This window comes from Letharia columbiana (genome assembly GCF_014066305.1).
Source record: "Letharia columbiana isolate WasteWater2 chromosome Unknown Sc0000052_s0, whole genome shotgun sequence".
Taxonomy (NCBI): domain Eukaryota; kingdom Fungi; phylum Ascomycota; class Lecanoromycetes; order Lecanorales; family Parmeliaceae; genus Letharia; species Letharia columbiana.
This window is the reverse complement of record NW_023501096.1, coordinates 1-16,871: the sequence shown is the minus strand read 5'-3', so window position 1 is coordinate 16,871 and position 16,871 is coordinate 1. Positions and strand designations below refer to the sequence as shown.

The 16,871-nt window shown below is 52.7% G+C and overlaps 6 protein-coding genes across 6 annotated transcripts; 3 read left to right on the top strand and 3 right to left on the bottom strand.

Annotated features, from left to right (window-relative positions):
• Window positions 1-267: 267 nt before the first annotated feature.
• On the bottom strand, window positions 268-1,326 carry HO173_010689 (uncharacterized protein; the record flags this gene model as incomplete). The annotated part of the gene is made up of 4 exons (XM_037312574.1): window positions 268-1,000; window positions 1,056-1,142; window positions 1,193-1,251; window positions 1,306-1,326. 4 exons carry the CDS (start codon window positions 1,324-1,326, stop codon window positions 268-270), a joined length of 900 nt encoding a protein of 299 aa, XP_037160422.1.
• Window positions 1,327-2,513: 1,187 nt separating this feature from the next.
• Window positions 2,514-5,220, bottom strand: HO173_010688 (uncharacterized protein; the record flags this gene model as incomplete). Its single annotated transcript, XM_037312573.1, has 2 exons — window positions 2,514-4,754; window positions 4,804-5,220. The coding sequence occupies 2 exons, from the start codon at window positions 5,218-5,220 to the stop codon at window positions 2,514-2,516; spliced, it is 2,658 nt and encodes an 885-aa protein (XP_037160421.1).
• Window positions 5,221-5,930: 710 nt separating this feature from the next.
• HO173_010687 (uncharacterized protein) lies at window positions 5,931-7,137 on the top strand (the record flags this gene model as incomplete). The annotated part of the gene is made up of 3 exons (XM_037312572.1): window positions 5,931-6,132; window positions 6,199-6,272; window positions 6,334-7,137. 3 exons carry the CDS (start codon window positions 5,931-5,933, stop codon window positions 7,135-7,137), a joined length of 1,080 nt encoding a protein of 359 aa, XP_037160420.1.
• Window positions 7,138-10,446: 3,309 nt separating this feature from the next.
• Window positions 10,447-11,797, top strand: HO173_010686 (uncharacterized protein; the record flags this gene model as incomplete). Its single annotated transcript, XM_037312571.1, has 2 exons — window positions 10,447-10,592; window positions 10,654-11,797. 2 exons carry the CDS (start codon window positions 10,447-10,449, stop codon window positions 11,795-11,797), a joined length of 1,290 nt encoding a protein of 429 aa, XP_037160419.1.
• Window positions 11,798-12,874: 1,077 nt separating this feature from the next.
• On the bottom strand, window positions 12,875-14,654 carry HO173_010685 (uncharacterized protein; the record flags this gene model as incomplete). The annotated part of the gene is made up of 2 exons (XM_037312570.1): window positions 12,875-14,241; window positions 14,411-14,654. The coding sequence occupies 2 exons, from the start codon at window positions 14,652-14,654 to the stop codon at window positions 12,875-12,877; spliced, it is 1,611 nt and encodes a 536-aa protein (XP_037160418.1).
• A 556-nt stretch (window positions 14,655-15,210) lies between these two features.
• On the top strand, window positions 15,211-16,387 carry HO173_010684 (uncharacterized protein; the record flags this gene model as incomplete). The annotated part of the gene is made up of 2 exons (XM_037312569.1): window positions 15,211-15,692; window positions 15,748-16,387. 2 exons carry the CDS (start codon window positions 15,211-15,213, stop codon window positions 16,385-16,387), a joined length of 1,122 nt encoding a protein of 373 aa, XP_037160417.1.
• Between the last annotated feature and the right edge of the window lie 484 nt (window positions 16,388-16,871).

Below are 16,871 nucleotides of genomic sequence, written 5' to 3'. Positions count from 1 at the left end.
TAATGTTGACTCAATCGGTAACGGTTGAAGACTGTTGAGAGGTTGCAAGCAAAGCCAAGGAGTTCTACATGGCGCTAGGCTGAATACGTTTAGCGCAAATTTGTTTCAAATCGAGATCACAGTGCTGCAATTGCGCACATATATGGGACATCTGTCTCAGTGATACCTATGCTATTCTTGCTCGGGCAATCCTTGCCTACTGCTGATGGAGTATCACGCTTGCTCAGCCATCAAGTCATCAAAAGAATCATCCGTGCTCTCCGCCGCTCAAATAGTCTTCTCTCCCAATGGCTGCACACCTGAAGTGTCCGCTACAACATCAGCCGGTCCGGTAGCAGTCTTCTCCCCATGGATCCCCGCCTTCGAACACCCACTACACGCGCACTTGCCCTCGGCACAAGGGCATGTGCCAGTATCGCCTCCACACTGACAAGTCGTCTTCTCAGTCCCAGGAACATGCTCCATTGTCTTCTCGTTCTGCTCCATACTACCACCGCCCTTTCCACTCTTCAAATCCGCCAAGCGCCGTGCCTCGGCGTGGATGTCTCGAACCTGCTTGTCACTCTGCGTGTAGAAGCTTGCCAGTTTCTGACCAGTAGGCGTGCCCATCGCTTTCTCGAAGTATGAGTTGATGCCCCTCCATCCCGCAGTCGCTTTATCAGTGATGCCGTAGCTCTGGTCAAGACCCTTGGCGCGATCAGTCGCCTTGTATTTTGCGTCGAATTGTGTAAGAGCGTTGGTGAAGCGATTGGAGACACCGTGCTTGTTGTCGAGGGCAATGGCACGTTGGATCGCGGTATCGCTGATCACGTAGCCGTGGGCGAGGTATTCGGCAACGATGCGCGAGCGCGGCTTGTCCTCTTGCGAAATGTCGTGCTCGTCGCGGGAGGCATCGTCGGTGTTAGTGCCGGCTAGTTCACTGATGCCGGCGGCGCTTGAGACTTGGACTTGGGAGCTGCCGAGTTGGGTATTGTCGAGGAGAAGCGCTGTCTTTGCGGCTCTAGAAAAAAATCAGCTAGGGGAAGTAGCTGGCTTGACTCTACATGTATCTTTACGTCTCTTTCTCGAAGGTGACTGTTGCACTCTGCGGGCTGTTTTCGGCTTCGGACGCAGGGGTCACAGAGAGGGATGTGATCTTTCCGCTGCTAGCTGTCAGCATGTGGCAAGCTTGTGATAGAGACGTTTAGCTCACCAAAAGCTGAAGAAGTCTCTCACTTCTTTCTCGCTCGTGTTGTGGGCAATGTTCTTGACCTAGATCCAGCAAGTTAGCGCCTAGAGCTCCCAGAGCAATCGGAAAGTGCGTACATGGACGACAGTGGACGACATGATATGTTTGTGATTTGCTTGTTAAGTAGGTTTGAAGATAGGAGTGTATAATTTGAAAGAGTTGAGAGGAGTTTGGGGCAGAAGAAGTGGGTTTTGGGGAGAATGGAATGTTGCAGAAGTGGACGTTGCCCCACGTCATTTTCTGGGCTGGGGCAGTGGCAAAGGGTCCAAGGGTGGTTCTGACAGGACAACGATACTCCACAGAGGACAGGCATATCACATCTTTTGGAGCTCTTGATCAAATCAACAAGATGCTAGACCTTCGAACAATCATCCTTTACGGCGGCCGGTCAATCACTAGCATTAATCCCCTCCCTCTTCTGCATCCCCAATACCCCCGTCCCAAAAAACCGTTCCGATCCCGTCTTCCCAACATCAAAATCCATATCAACATATTCATACCTTTCCACGAAATCTGCAATGCCCTGCAACGCCATCTCCCACACCTTCCACGTCATTCTACCGCTGTGATGCAACAGTATAAACGCGTTACCCGACCCGTATCGGATCATCCTGTCGGGTATAGGTTCGTTCGAGCTCCCATGCGCTGCGACTTCGCGAGTGGCTTTGACGAAAACATAGAGCACGTCTCTCCGGCGTAGGGGGTGCCGTAGCCGTAGAAGCAGACGGTTTCGTCAGAGTTGGGGACGGGGTAGAGCAAGGGATCTTGGGGGAGGCGGCTACTGATGTCATCATCTTTGCCCGGCGTTTCCTGGCTTGTTGTCTTGACGAACAAAGGACGACCTACTTTGAAGAAAAGAGCTGTGTTAGACTGGATGGAGCCGTGAGGTTGACGTTGACGTTGAGACCGTTGAGTAATGATAGAGTGAGTGGACTGAGAGGTGGTTCTGCAAGAGTAACTGTACAGAAATGGACGACGATCCAAGCTGCACATAGGAATCCCATCTCAAGAGACAATGATTGGGAACAAGGGAGAAGTGTGAACGACGAACGTGTAGTTTGGCGCCTCCTTTGTCGCGCCCAATTTTGCATAGATGAGAGCATGTCGCCTACGAGTATGTGTTGCCGCGCGCATTGAGAAACTACTTCCCGCTGTCGTTGATGTTGTGACATTTACCCAATAATACAATGCCTTCTAGCTGCATCCTTTGCGCCCTCTTATATGTCACTTTTTACAGGTACAGCCCAGGTTTCTTGCATCCATGCCATATTGTTGCTCTTTTATCTCATGTTGAGGTCTGGGATCGTTCCTGTACCACAGCTGCATCATTAAGTTCTGCGTATTCGACTTGCTGGCCTGCCTTGTCGAAGTCGGAATTGCCCCGAGAAGCGGCTGTAAGCTTGAAGGCAGGTAGTCCCTCGCCAAGTATGGGGGGTTGAAATGGTCCCGTTGATTGCGAGCCAGACCCATCGTGTATCTCTGTTGAGGTTCCTTCCTCTTGGTCGACCCTATCAGTCATACTGCTGGAGCTTTCTCCTCTCGGCCGACCATAGGCCTGGCCAGGATTTTCCTCATGCATGACATCCTTTGATTTTTCTTCTCCAACCATTGCAGCGAGGCTACGAAAGTTGAACATGGGCTCCATGCCTGCTCCACCACCAGGAGGCGTGCCTGAGATGTAAGTGTCTTGGGCCGAAGCCGCTGAAGGTATATTGACACCACTTGCGCTGGGTGAAACATCAAATGAGGATCCTTGTCCCTTGATGTCACTCTTCAAGGACCCAGGAGCAGAACCATCAATAGATGAGGTTGAGGACGAGGCATTTGAGAGAGTTCGTAGATGCGATGGTCGGTATGGTGATGAAGAGTAAGGAGAGGAGAAAGGTGGAGCATCGCTGGGAAGTATCTGCGCCCGAGCGCGCTCAAGATGTTCCTGAGGATCTGCCGCCGTGGACGAAGACATAGCATTCATAGCTCGTGCATTGGGTTGCTCAGACTCTGTCTGCTGGACGCCCTTTCCTTTTCCAGAGTACGGGGACTCCGTCCCGCCAACGAAAACCTCGCTGGAACTGCCTCCAAGCCCTGCAGCGCTCGCATTGGCGCTGCTCGGATACACACCCGTCTTTCTGGCCTTCTTTTCGGCCTTCTTGTCTTCCTTATCCTTCTTTTTGGCCTTCTTTTGGGCATCTTTGTCTTCCCTTTTCCGTCTATCCTCCTCTGATGCAAGACTCAGCCGTATAGCTTCCATCATCATCATTTCTTCCAAATCTTCCATTCTGTTTCTTCTGGAGCTTCCACGAGGCCCGGGCGTCATTGACGGTTCGCCTTCATCGTCTCTGGCAGCGCCTGATGCTGCATAGCGCTCAGACATCAGTGCCAACATATTCAAGTGCGCAGAGCTGGTCCCAGGATTGTCCGCGCCACTGGTCCGTCGCAGGATGCCACGCCTGCCAAAAGGACCCGGAGCTCGACCATCATTTTCTTGACCACGATTGCCCATCAAATAAGCAGCAGTATGTAGAGCTGTGGCAGCTGCAGATCGCCGAGCCGTATGAGCTCTGGCCGCAGCCAGCTTCTGATGCCAGTCTGGGCGTACCCTATCGGTTGTGATGACGGAGGGAGAGGTAGCGGAGACTGATGTCGTTCTCCGACGTGTAGCGTTCGTTGGCGACATACGTCCTCCGTTACTCAAGACTGAACCCAGTGAAGATTCGGAGGACATGGCGGAAGATCTGTTGGCCAAAGGATGGTTTGACGCTTGATTGACGTACGACAGTCCTCTACGGAAAGGCGGCGAAAGGTAGGTGACGCCAAATTCAGGCTGAACGCAGAATGGACAAGCAGCTGGTTCAGATATCAATTCCTCGGGATTGACCACTTCTGCATTGGCATTTTCAGCTAGCGTGGGTTGCGGAGCCGTCGGATCTGCGTGTTCTGGAGGATGGGGATCTGGGCGTTTGATCTGTACGAAGCATTCGGAGCAAATGGCCTGATCGCAGCATCGAGTCTTGTTCAGGTACGGAGGATAATATAGAAAGCAGATTGGGCATTCAGAAGCGTCTTTATACATGTACGCTTCGAGAGGCTGACCAGCAACGTAGGGATCTCTTGGCAGGTTTATTTCACGAGGCGTCATATCGGCTTGAGAGTTCTTCGGGGCGGTCGTGAGAGCCGCCAATGTTTTCGCACGGCCTCTGAACAATGTAGATCCGGAAGATGGCGAAGGTTGAGGCGCGTTCAAAACTCCCGGCGAAAATGAGGGTTGGGATGGTGAAAGGTTCGAGGACGTGTCTGAGTTGAGTGACTGAGATCTCGAAGTTATTGGCACAGTCAAATTATTAATGTTCGTGTCCGACGACTTTGTTTCCGATTCAGCCTTGGACATCGGCTTAGGCTCTTCTTCAACTGGTATTTCATCCGGGGCAGGGATGGGTCGTCCTCTGGCAGCAGCAACGAGCTGATTCTCTGTCCATGAGTCAGAGTGATCATTCAAACCCCTCCAAAATGGTGCTATTCGTCGTTCAATCTGATCTCCATTAGCACTCATGCCCCTTGGAATCCACTGAGTACCCTACCATCAGTTGCCGTACGACACCCTTAGTGTAGTCCTCTATTCCTGTGTAGACACCCTGGGTGACAAGATAGCCTCCATCAACACTCTCTTCACGCATGCTCCGTTCACGCTCCTTCTCCCTCGCCACCCTCTCTTTCTCCAACTTTCTTGCCTCCCTCTCTTGCTTGGTCTCTCTGCGAGTCTCCAGACTGGAAGTGTCAGAGACTGCATTGCCTCTCATTCCAAGCAATGTTGACAGGTCAGGTCGACTGCCCCTACCCGTCCGCACATTGTAAACCGGATGTGAAGGGCGGTCTAAAGAGGGCGGATAAGATGGTGAGCTTGGGCCAGAGCCGGCGGGAGAGGAGACTGATCGGGCATCAGCTGACCGTTGGCGTGCAAGATGAGGCCTTTGCTCTTTGGTAGCCGAATTGCCCATGTTTAATCGTCTGCTGCCCCAGCTGGTTGAGAGTCGTTGTGAGAGGCCGGAGAAGCCTCTGATTGTGGACAGCTGTTCCGGATATCAAGTTGATATGGCCGCCTTCCAAGTACAGCCACAATGATCATTGATGTCGAAATGATTCAAAGTGCTCTATGCACTGCATTGTCGTTGAGGGCAATAGCAATGAGGAGTCAGCATGCTTTGACCAGGGTCTGCAACGGCAGGGTGTATTCGGTATGACGAAAGATAAGAAGGTGCTTGTTCGGCGTGTTCTATAGCGCGTGATGTCTTGATGGAATGAGGGGCTGATTGAGGATATGTTTGCAGCGATACGATGCAATACTACGGTGTTTGGCGGAGATGGTATGGTGTTGTTGAAGAAGTCAAGCTTCACGGAAAGCATGGCATCATCCTGCCTCCTCCGCTGACCAAATCCACGCACTGCAACGCAACCAATTGCTGCACCATGTTCAAATGTCGATCGCAGAGTGAATACTTCGAAGACACATATCTCCACCAAGAAGACACAATTCTCTTATCGATAGATATCAATCACCCCACTTCAAATCACTCCATCGTACTGCAGCATTAGACTCAAGACGCGTGCTACTGCTTCCTAGTGAGTCTACGAGTGTACCCATGGCCCCTTAAGTTGGCGCTTCCAGAAACGGAACAAACATCCACATATATCTCAATACCTAGGGAATATGGCTCCCGATCTTAACTCTCTGCCTCCTTCACCCTACAGCCCTCGAAGTATAGCCTCTACATCCTCTCGACGAGCTAGAGAGACCATGGCACCTCCCCCCGCTCCCATTTCACCTCCTGCCCAGTCACCGACCATTCTGTCAAGGGAGCCTCTCGCAAACATGACTTCTGGAGACAACACTGGAGTAGGCATTGGACCCGGTATGAAAGCAGATATCCTACAACTCCGCTTACGACTGATCGACCAGCTAACTCGATGGTTACCAGGGCCTCTTCGTCATCCCAGACCTCTCACCGCTGCAGACCTTCATATGCAACTTGAGAAGGAACAAGAGGCAGTGGTAAGCTGGGGATGGTTTACTGGTTGGAATAACTTCGCTGATTGAGAGTCTGTCATTTCAGGTCAACCGCCTCACGCGCGAACTCTCTCTTCTACGCCAGCAGTCTGCTTCAGTGGCATCGACGACCTCCTCCGTTTCTACTGGCCTACCAGATGCTACAGATCAGAACGCAAACCATCTAATTTCAGGGCCCAGTCACCCTACTCCCTCACGGCGGCATCGATCGTCCTCCAATCTGAGCGCTCGAAGTTCAAACACAGCTGCGACTACAGCTACTGGCATTACTGGGACAAGTGGAAGCACCGTTGGCACGACAGCAGGGGTAGCCGGAAGCACAGTATCAGGCATCGCACCCGCGCGAGACGCCACAGCCCCATACTCATATGCTCGAGACCCTCTTAGCAGGCAAAGCTCGGTCGCGTCGCGGCGATCCGAAGCCTCCTCGCCCTCTTTGTCTTCCTCACTATACCAAGGTGATCACTTCCCCAACCTCCATCCACATCGACACTCTGGCTCAGCATCGTATAATCAAACTTCATCCTCGTCTCAGCAAACCATGAATCAAGGAAATACACGCGTACCGTCGACGCAACGGTACGAAGAAGCCGCTCATCATCGAACAGAGCTCGACATAGTGAAGCGTGAGAACGAAGCTTTGCGAAGGCGCATACAGGAATTAGAAAGGAGCCTTAGCGGTCGTCGACAATCAGGAACTGGCGTAACAAGGAGTGGATCTGTGAGCACGAATGCCAGCATCCCACCAACAGCTGGTGCAGGAGGACGCGGCAGAGGCATTGAGGAAGATGAGGATGCCGTCCATGTGGGCGAGAGCGCTGGTAGCGTAGGATTTGGAGGCGGTCATTGAACGCAATGCTTGCAACGGGCGTTATGGAGGGCAATACCTGGTGAAAGCTTGACAGAGGATCGGAACAGCGCTGGCGCACGGCGATTGGACAAGAGTCCGGATCGTACTGGTTGCATCTCATGACCTTGCCAGATTCCTTCTTTGCATCTTGCACTCTAGGTCCAAGTACCCATGCGCCTGTGGCTCCAGGTAACCCCGAGTGTACTATAAGCTAAAGAGAATCGATGCAAGAATCCATCCCTTCCAGTAAAACAGACCTCGTCAACCCTTTCCGTGACGCCATCGTCTTCGACGCTGTTATCCGTTCCTGCATCGTGGCACTCGTGTGAACCATCACCCCCTCGATCAAAGCCCCCACGTCTCCACCTCCACACCTCCACCTTCACTACCCCCGTGAGCATATGCGGCCATCGGATCACTCGTAGGTCGATGGAATCTCAAGATGGAACTTTGTTGTTGATCCCTTGAACCCAGCCGAGTCGGAATGTATCAATCAATCGCGTCTCGAGCCAAGGAAGCGTCGGATTCGGAAAGGCGACGGGGTTGGCGCTGTCTGGGATTTGGGGAAGGGGAGCGTCAGTGGACATGGTTAGGCTTCTCGCTTCCGTGATTCTCTCTCCTGTAGGGAATGAGTCGTTGGAGCGTGGTGTGCACGGCGAAAGCCAATGCCGGGTCGCAACTTCCATTTTTTTGGCGGAGAGGAGAAAACTTCTTTTTGTCGGAATGCGGCATAGAGCTAATGGAAAGATAGGTTTTGAGGGACGGAGTTGCATTGCGTTTTTTTTTTTTTTTCTTGGTTTGGGGGGGGAGGGAGGGTGGGCTTTGGCGAAGTACATCGAGCGTAGCAGACACTCTGCGGGGCAAGACAAAACTCACCGAACAAGAGCCTCGTCCTTTCATCCGTCAGAGTCAGCAGTTCCGGTATCTAACACAGCATTGGTCTGGATACGATGATGTGCTTCAGATTGGATTTTTCATGCAGCGTGTTGATGTGATGGCATTGAACGAAACAAGAAGAAAGGCGAAGATCGAGAGGATTCCTAGGATAGCCACTGTACGAGTACAGCAAGTCGCCTCCATTATCTCCGAGTTTACAGAACCGATAAAGGAAAAGTTTGTCAACCCTATTAATGATAGTGGAAATAACTTGAAATCACAGTGGGGGTAATACGAACTGCATCAGCTTATCAAGAATGCTGACTTCAGGTGACAAGAGAGCAGGCACCGATGTGTCTATTTTTGAGCCGCAAGCAACAGGATCACCATGGTTCTGGGTCCGGTGGTCGCTGACTCCCCTCCGCGCACCACCATGGTATGAGGCTCAAGGAGACCTCATGAGGGACTGGAGGCCGAACCCATTTACTCTCACCATGCGCAGGCGAGTGGCTGCGTTGCCAAAGATTGAGGCATGTCCGGGTGGGAAAGGAGAGCAGTCAAAAATAGATCAGGGACAAGACAAATTTAGATATAAAGAGAATGAGAAAGTGTGAGAGAAGAAACGATCAGCTCATTGGCCTCGTGGCGGCGTGAATCAGCATTCTGCAGGTGATGCTCGCCGTGTACCTGCGTCCCCTTGGATTGCAAACTCTCCGCATTTTCCATCGTGGGGGACCAACGCCGCGTACCTGCGTCTGTTCTGAGGGATGTAGCGATAGTTGTACCTGATTTACCAGACCCGCGAAATCTCATGTGTTTCATGAGGGTTTGAAAAGGTCGTCGACGACTGGATATGCGGATCTGCCTCGACTCGGATTGCAGGTTCTGTGACCCGATGTCGGACGAGGCTGTGATGATTGGATCCCGCGGAGTTCATGACAGTGGATAGGAGGAGAGTTGGCGAATCATGGTAATATATTTGGTGTTGTTGACGCGCGCACATTGATGATCTTGCCTTGGAAGTTATGGCGTCTTTCTCAGTTTCTCACTTTTTGTTTTCTTAGGCGAGAATGTGAAACACGTCGATCGGAGCATGGTCAGAAGGTGGCTCCAGCGTGAGAATTGTGCAGATCATTTCATTACTCGTATTATTTGTCCGGCCAAGGAAAAGGGCGGAAGAGGTCCGAAAAAGCAGGGACGAATCCGCAGGGATTTCAGTTGAAACAAGCAGACATTTTGTTTCACACTTATCTTGATTCAGTAACTACTTCCTTTGTAACAGACTACTTATAGTAGGTAGTAGGTATACTTTATCACTAAGTGAAAGACCAAAAAGTTGGCCCTTGGTGGCATGGACCATGGTGCCTTCTTTTTGGAATCCCGGCGCTTGTCGATCTTACCGGCTGTTTCGGCGGAGAGAAAAAAAGGGAAAAGTGCGGAGGAAGTTAAAAGTGAGTAGGAAGTTTAAAGTAAGTAAAGTAAATGGAGCCAAGGCTGAGATTTCTGTAGCCAAGCTTCTGCTTCTTCTGACCTTCTTAACTTCTTTCTACTTTACCGACTTCGCTCTCGTTACCCGTTGCGGGAGGAGATCACCGTCATCTTCCACGCTAATTCTGCATCATCCATGCCGCCTTCATCATTCCCATGCATTGTAAGCAACGCCTTACCCACCTTGGCCTATCGGAGTTCGATAAGCAGCGCCCTATGATCATGATGATGTTATCAGCCCCCACTAGCGGCACTTAGCCAAGCCTCAGTTGCCCCTCCATTCGCTCCAGGTACGAATGACGCTCGGAAGATCCTTTCCTCTCTCACCGCAGCAGAAATCTGATACAGGACGGCGCCCTTTTTTCCTTTTTCCCTCTTCCCTTTTTCCCTTTTTCCCTTTTTTCTTACAACGTGCTTCAGATATTCTCAAACGTAGTGTGGCCTGAAAAAAGGATCATCGGTAGACTCGGCTCATTCCTCGCCGGAGACAACGTGGCAATCCCTGCGCCATGTGCTCCAGAAGATGCATGAATTTGAAGATCTTATTATTATGAAGATCTCACGTGGGAACATGTACACCCGACACCACACTTACCCACTCATTCTACTCACTCACTCACTCACTCATCATCTCTTCCCACTCTCTTTTTCTCTTCTACCTACTTTCCCTCTTCTTCTCTGATGCACATCCCCACACTCACTGCGTTCTGTTTCATCTTTTCTTCAAAACATCGCTCAAGTCAAGCATGTTCCACAATTGTTTTATACCATGTCGGACACCCCGCTGAGCTGAAAAGGACGTCAATACCCTTCAGACTCCTCCCCATTTTCTTCATCGTACTTCTCCTTCCGCTTTTCTCATCTGACTTTCATTCATATATTCCATTGCTGCTGTCGCTTTGCGCATATTCTGTCTTTACTACAACTCCTATATTACAAGCAATCATGAACGGCTACGACCACATGGTCATGTCTTACCTTCCGCCTAACAATAATACCACTACCGACGATTACCTGACCACGCTACCCGCAATGGGCCTCGCAGAGCAGAGCTTTCAAACGCCCACCTATTCCACCGATGATTTCCGAGGGTATGAGTCCCATCCAGAACGTTGCACAGACCATCATTCTAATCAATCTCATCATTTCCAGCATCCATTCCATATCCCAAATGCCTCCTCTTCTCAGCTCTAGCGAAGCCGACCGCGCCTTCAATCCCACCTACCCAGACTTCCGCTATGACTCGACTGCACAACAAGAGACACATGAGCAATCCGCACCAGAGAGCGCATCAATCGATCGGGATGATGAGCTGCTGAGCTTCCAACCAATCACCTACCATTTCTCACTGCTCGATCACTCCCTCCGAAGGATATCCCTATCCCTCAATGCACGTTTACACGGCATGTTTTTCATGGCGGATCCCCCAAACGCCCCGGGTCTCTTTCCTCAGATGACTCCTCCAGAACTCACGTGCTACCGCCGCAACCTATTCCAAGTCACGGGATCTATCACTCTTCCTCGCGGTTTGCGCTACATCTTGACGGAACGCAACGAGCGCATACCAATAGTGGCACAGGAACTCACCATTTCGGCAACAGAGTCAGTCGAGGGCGGTACCGTGAAGCTGATCTCGGTCCCGTGGAAAACACCAATCAACAGTCCACCCGTCCCACCCGAGGAAAAGACAGAGAAGGAGCCCACAGTCATACCACTCGACCTCATGTCAACTCACGATCCGGACGTGGAGTTCGCAACATACCCCTTTGCGTGGAAGCGACTTCAATTCCGGATAGCCACAGCCAACAATGGGCGTCGGAAGGAACTCCAGCAACACTTCGTGGCTCGCTTGAAGCTCGTGGCCACCTTATCGTCAGGTGAAAGAGTCGTTATCGCCGAAGCAAGATCCGCAGCCATAATTGTCCGTGGTCGCAGTCCGAGAAATTTTCAGCAACGGAAGGACCTCCCTGTCGGCGAGAGAGCCACGGGCCGCAAGGCCACGAGCCTTCCCACCAACGTCGCTCGAAGGACTGGCTCAGACCCCCCAAAGCCTACTTCCACTCTGAAAAGAGAACGGAGCTTGGATAACCCTTTCGCGTTCTTCGATTTCAATAACATCCCCACCGCCGAATTGAATTCATATGGCGGTTGGACGAGACCAAGCGGCGGCTCCAATAGCGCACCAGCATTCCCTACACCTACCTTCAAAACGCCCACTCTTCCGAGCTCGAAATCGCCATCTTCAGCTTCCCCACCACTGAAGACTCACCGAATCTCCCACCCTCACCCCCGATGAACCGGACCCGAAGCGCGTCCGTCAGGGTCCCTCCAAGTCTCCACGCATGTCCACCTCCACGCAGCCCAGCCCTCAGCCGCCTTACAAATTCTCCTCCGTCCCACCGTCTCTACCATCGACCCGGCAGCTATCTTCCACACACTCGCCCCCCACCACTACACTACCTGAGACCGTCCACTCGGGCGACTGCTGCTGCAGTTACTTCCCAGCTGCCACGCAGTCTTGGCAACCACCTTTTACGACTGCCTCTATGAACCCGATGTACAGCACGCCTTATCTGCCGCACAACAATTCCATGACAGCAAGTGCTATGGGCATCGCAAGTGTGCCTGGTGGAGGAGCGAATATACTACCTAATGCGGTAACGAAATGAAGAAAAAAAAAGCGACGCGGCATTCTCGGCGTTTGAGCGAGAGCGGGAACGGGAGCAGGGGATCGAAATTGTACGATTATGTCCTTTGATATGCTTCTTTTCTTTTCTTTTCTTTACTTAGTACTTGTGATTTCATTGGCGGGATCATTATACCCTTTTTGGCGCTGGTCATGTCTACGCATTGCACAAATCATGTATTACTATCTGGACCACAGGACCACTTTAAAGATTTGGGGGTTAGATGGATGGGATCGGGCCTGGTACACATTCTCGAGGGGATCTGATATTCGCGTGACGAGTTTGCTTATACTTTACTTTACGGCGGCTTTTCTTTATCGGTCCGCAATGTGGCGGGGCGCTTTGAGCGATTTCCGGAGCGTGTGCACTGCAATGGCGAGGTGGTGTGTGAGTGCAGCCTTTTAGTATGCATCGAAGTGAATGGAATGGAAATGAGGTTGAAGACTATGAGTTGCGCACCTTTGAGTGACTTTTTGAACAATGTTGGTGGAGGTGTTGATAACAATATGTACAATTCGATCGGTCTTGGGGGCATTTCCAATTGTGAAAGGAAGTTGCCAATTTCCCATCTTTGCATTTTCTTTCCTTGAGATCGCGCACAGGCGCAGAGATTAATTTACACGGCGCACACATTCCACCCCACCGACCCATTTCCGGCCTCTCCGTCCCCCCCCTCTTTCTTCTTCTTACAATCTCGCCCTCGCACCCTTCCACCCCGCCTCCTCCGCCACCATCTCCGCGCACCGCTCCCCAATCGCCAGCACCGTCAGCATCGGGTTCACGCTCGTCATGGCGGGGAACACCCCCGCGTCCGCGACGCGCACCCCCCCGAGCCCGCGCAGCCGCAGCCCGCAGTCCACGACGGCCATGGCGTCGCGGGCCACGTCGCCCATCTTGGTCGTCCCGGCCGGGTGGTAGACGGTGTGGGCGGCCGAGCGGCCGTAGGCGCCGAGGTCGGCGTCGCTCTGGACGGCGGGGCCCGGGGCCACCTCGCGCGCCAGCCAGGCGGAGAAGGGGGGCTGGGCGGCGACGCGGCGGGCGGCGCGGAGGCCGGCGACCAGGGTGGCCGCGTCGTGGCCGGCCGGGTCGCTGAAGTAGCGGAAGTCGAGGGCGGGCTTGACGCTCGGGTCGGCGGAGGTCAGGTAGAGTTGGCCTTTGGATTCGGGGCGGGGGATGTTGGGCGTCATGCAGAAGGCGTCGATGGGGGTGTCGTAGCCGAGGCGGGCGGTGTTGAGGCAGAAGGGGATCTGGTAGCAGTGCATCATGATGTCCGCGACGCCGGGCGTGTGCCCGGGGCGGGAGAGGAAGATGCCGGCGTCGGAGTCCATGGTCGTTTGGTTCGGGGGCACGGGCCGGTTCAGTTCCCACATGATGATGCTTTCCGGGTGGTCGAGCAGGTTGTGCCCGACGCCGGGGATGGAGGCGACCACGGGGATGTTGAGGGCGGTGAGTTGGGCGGAGGGGCCGATGCCGGAGTGGAGGAGGAGGCGGGGGGTGTCGATTGCGCCGGCGCAGAGGATGGTTTCCTTGCGGGCGGTCAGGGTGAGGGTGGTGCCGGATTGCAGGGTTATGTTGACGCCTGTGACGGTGGAGGAGCGCACGTTGACGCGGCTGACCCAGGCGTCCGTTAGGATGGTGAGGTTGGGTCGGTGCTCGTCGCCGCGGAGGATGGGGTGGATGTAGGCGACGCTCGCGCTGCTCCTGCGGCCGTCGTCGGGGTTGTACGCCACGGAGAAGAAGCCGACGCCGGATTCTAGGTTTCCGTTCCGGGCAATCTCGCGGTTGAAGTCGTGGATTACGGGGATGGAGAGGGCGGTGGCGCAGGATTCGACCCAGTCCTTGCAGAGCTGGTTGCGGTGGCGGGAATGGACGGGTTGCACGGTGTTGCGGATGGAGTCGAGGAGGCGGTTGAAGGTGTCGAAGGACCAGCCTGTGCAGCCGAGAGATTCCCAGATAGCGGCGTCGTGGGCGAAGGGACGGAAGGATATAAGGGTGTTGTGGGAGGAGCAACCGCCGAGGACTTTTGCTCGGGAGTGGCGGATGTGCGAGTTACCTATATTTTGATCGATCAGTGATGCTGTCAATGCTGTTTGTGTTTACTCCAGATTCCACCTTGAATATATCACAATTCAAATGGTTCTTGTTCTTGGATGCACCACGGTAGACGGAATACTTGTACGCATCACCAAAAACACATATCCTCAAGAGCCAAGCTCGCTTACCATTTGGCTGCTCCGTAGTCCCATAGTCATAGTCCAGCTCGCCACCCAGGAGGTTCAGCCAATCTTTCAGATTTAGAACCTTGTCGTTCATGAAATCGCTCGGACCAGCTTCAATCAGTAGTATTCTCTTCTTCGGTAAATACTCTGCCAATCGGCTAGCGATGACACACCCCGCTGTACCACCGCCTACTATCAGGTAGTCGAAGCTATCGGCCTCTGAGGCGGAGAGCTTGGTGGTGGTCATGATGATGAGGAATTCAAGGCTCGGAAAAGAGTGGAAAACCCAAAGAGATTGTGGTTGCTTTTCTAACCCAACAGGCTCCACGCAGCCTTTTTGTATATCCAAGGAGAGAATCAGTAGACTAGCAAAGAGATAATACAATAAATGTCGCTGTGAGATCTCGCACGTGACAGTGTGTGCTCAGAGAGATAAGAGCAGCTCAAGACAAGAGCATATTACCTTCCATTTGTGTACTTGAAAGGAGACAAAGGATTGTAAGTATGAGATGGATCTAGAGTAAGCAAGGTCAGCAAAGTCGCACAAATGTTTGGATGCCCTAGGGAGACATTATTATTATTGAGTGGGCAGATTTGCTGATACTTGACTAGTCCGAAAGGAGACAAAATATGCGGAGAAAAACTGGTGTTAGCACATGGCAAGCTTGAAGAGAAGAGGTATGTTTCTCATCGAGGGACCAGCCTTGTAGAACCTCCGTGGTTGAAGGTACGTGCATGACATGCTGGGCAAGGACTCAAGGTTCTCCCACCCTCCCTCGTGATTTCGCCATCAATCTCAATCAATGGCGGACTCGTTCTACCCGCCGCGCCATCTCTACTATGACGGCCAGGTCCAGGTAGGTTCTGGAGGTATTTTCAGATCCATCGATCCATCGACCGCACAGCCACTGGCAGATATCCATGCTGCCTCCCACTCCGACATTGACTCAGCCATTCAATCAGGTCAACGAGCTTTTCATGGTTGGTCAACAACGCCCCCAATTGTTCGATCTCGCATCCTCCTGAAGGCAGTCCAGCTTCTACGAGATAGAAACGATGAGATTGCGAGGACAGAGACACAAGACACAGGGAAGCCGTTCTCCGAGACAAGCACAGTTGATGTGGTGACGGGAGCGGATGTGCTCGAGTTCTTCGCCAACCTAGTGGGAGGAGGTGGGCTTAATGGGGAGACGACGCAGTTGAGGGAAGACGCATGGGTCTATACGAAGAAAGAGGCTCTGGGTGTATGCGCGGGCATAGGAGCATGGAATTACCCCATACAAATGTACGCCGCCTCTCTCAGAAGACATGGATACCGAGCTGAGGTCGAGAGTGTCTAGAGCGCTCTGGAAGTCAGCACCTTGTCTTGCCGCGGGCAACACTATGGTCTACAAGCCCAGCGAAGTCACGCCGCTACACGGTCAAATATTGGCCGAGATCTACACGGAAGCAGGAGTACCACCTGGGGTCTTCAACGTTGTTCAAGGCGGTGGGGACGTCGGCGCGTATCTTACGTCGCATGTTGGAATCGCCAAGGTGTCTTTCACTGGACAAGTCTCAACAGGCAAAAAGGTTGCTAGCAGCGCAGCAGCAGGAATGAAATACACGACCATGGAGCTTGGTGGGAAGAGCCCAGTCATCATATTATCAGACGTGGATCTAGAACAAGCCGTGAATGGAGCTATGATGGCCAATTTCTTCAGCACTGGCCAGGTCTGCACGAATGGCACAAGGGTATTTATTCCCAAAGACATGAAGCAAGCCTTTGAGGAGATGCTACTGGAAAAGATGAAATACATCCGAGCTGGCAATCTCATGGACGTGAACACTAACTTTGGCCCTCTGGTGTCCGAGATGCATTACGACAAAGTCATTGGGTACATTAAGTACGGACTCGAAAAGGATAGAGCGACCTTGCTCTGTGGAGGCCCTGACCAACCGAAAGACATCCCCTGGATTGGAAGGTGGCTATTGGGTTAGACCGACAGTGTTCACCGACTGCACAGATTCGATGAGGATCGTGCAGGAGGAGAATATTCGGGCCCGTGATGACCCTGTTGACGTACGAGTCCGGGGAAGAAGCCGTTGAAAGAGCGAATGCTACACCTCTCGGTCTTGCCGCAGGCGTCTTTACGAAGGACCTCAACATGGCGCATAAGGTCGTGCTAAGCTTGAGGCTGGCATCACTTGGGTCAACACCCGGGGCGAAAGTCCTGCCGAGATGAGCGTGGGTGGGGTGGAAGCAAAGTGGTGTTGGGGTTGAGAACGGAAAAGGGGCCTAGAGGCTTGGGAGAGAGTAAGAGCCCTATGTTTGAGTGGCAAGGCCATGTTTTCTTTCCAGGTTATAGAGGTTGATCCCCGCCCATGGTCAACCTGTGGTCGTGGGAGCTGATTGTATACAAATCCAGTAGGGCTTGCCCTACAGCATTTCTACTATTCGACGGTATGGGCGAGCCGTTGAGAT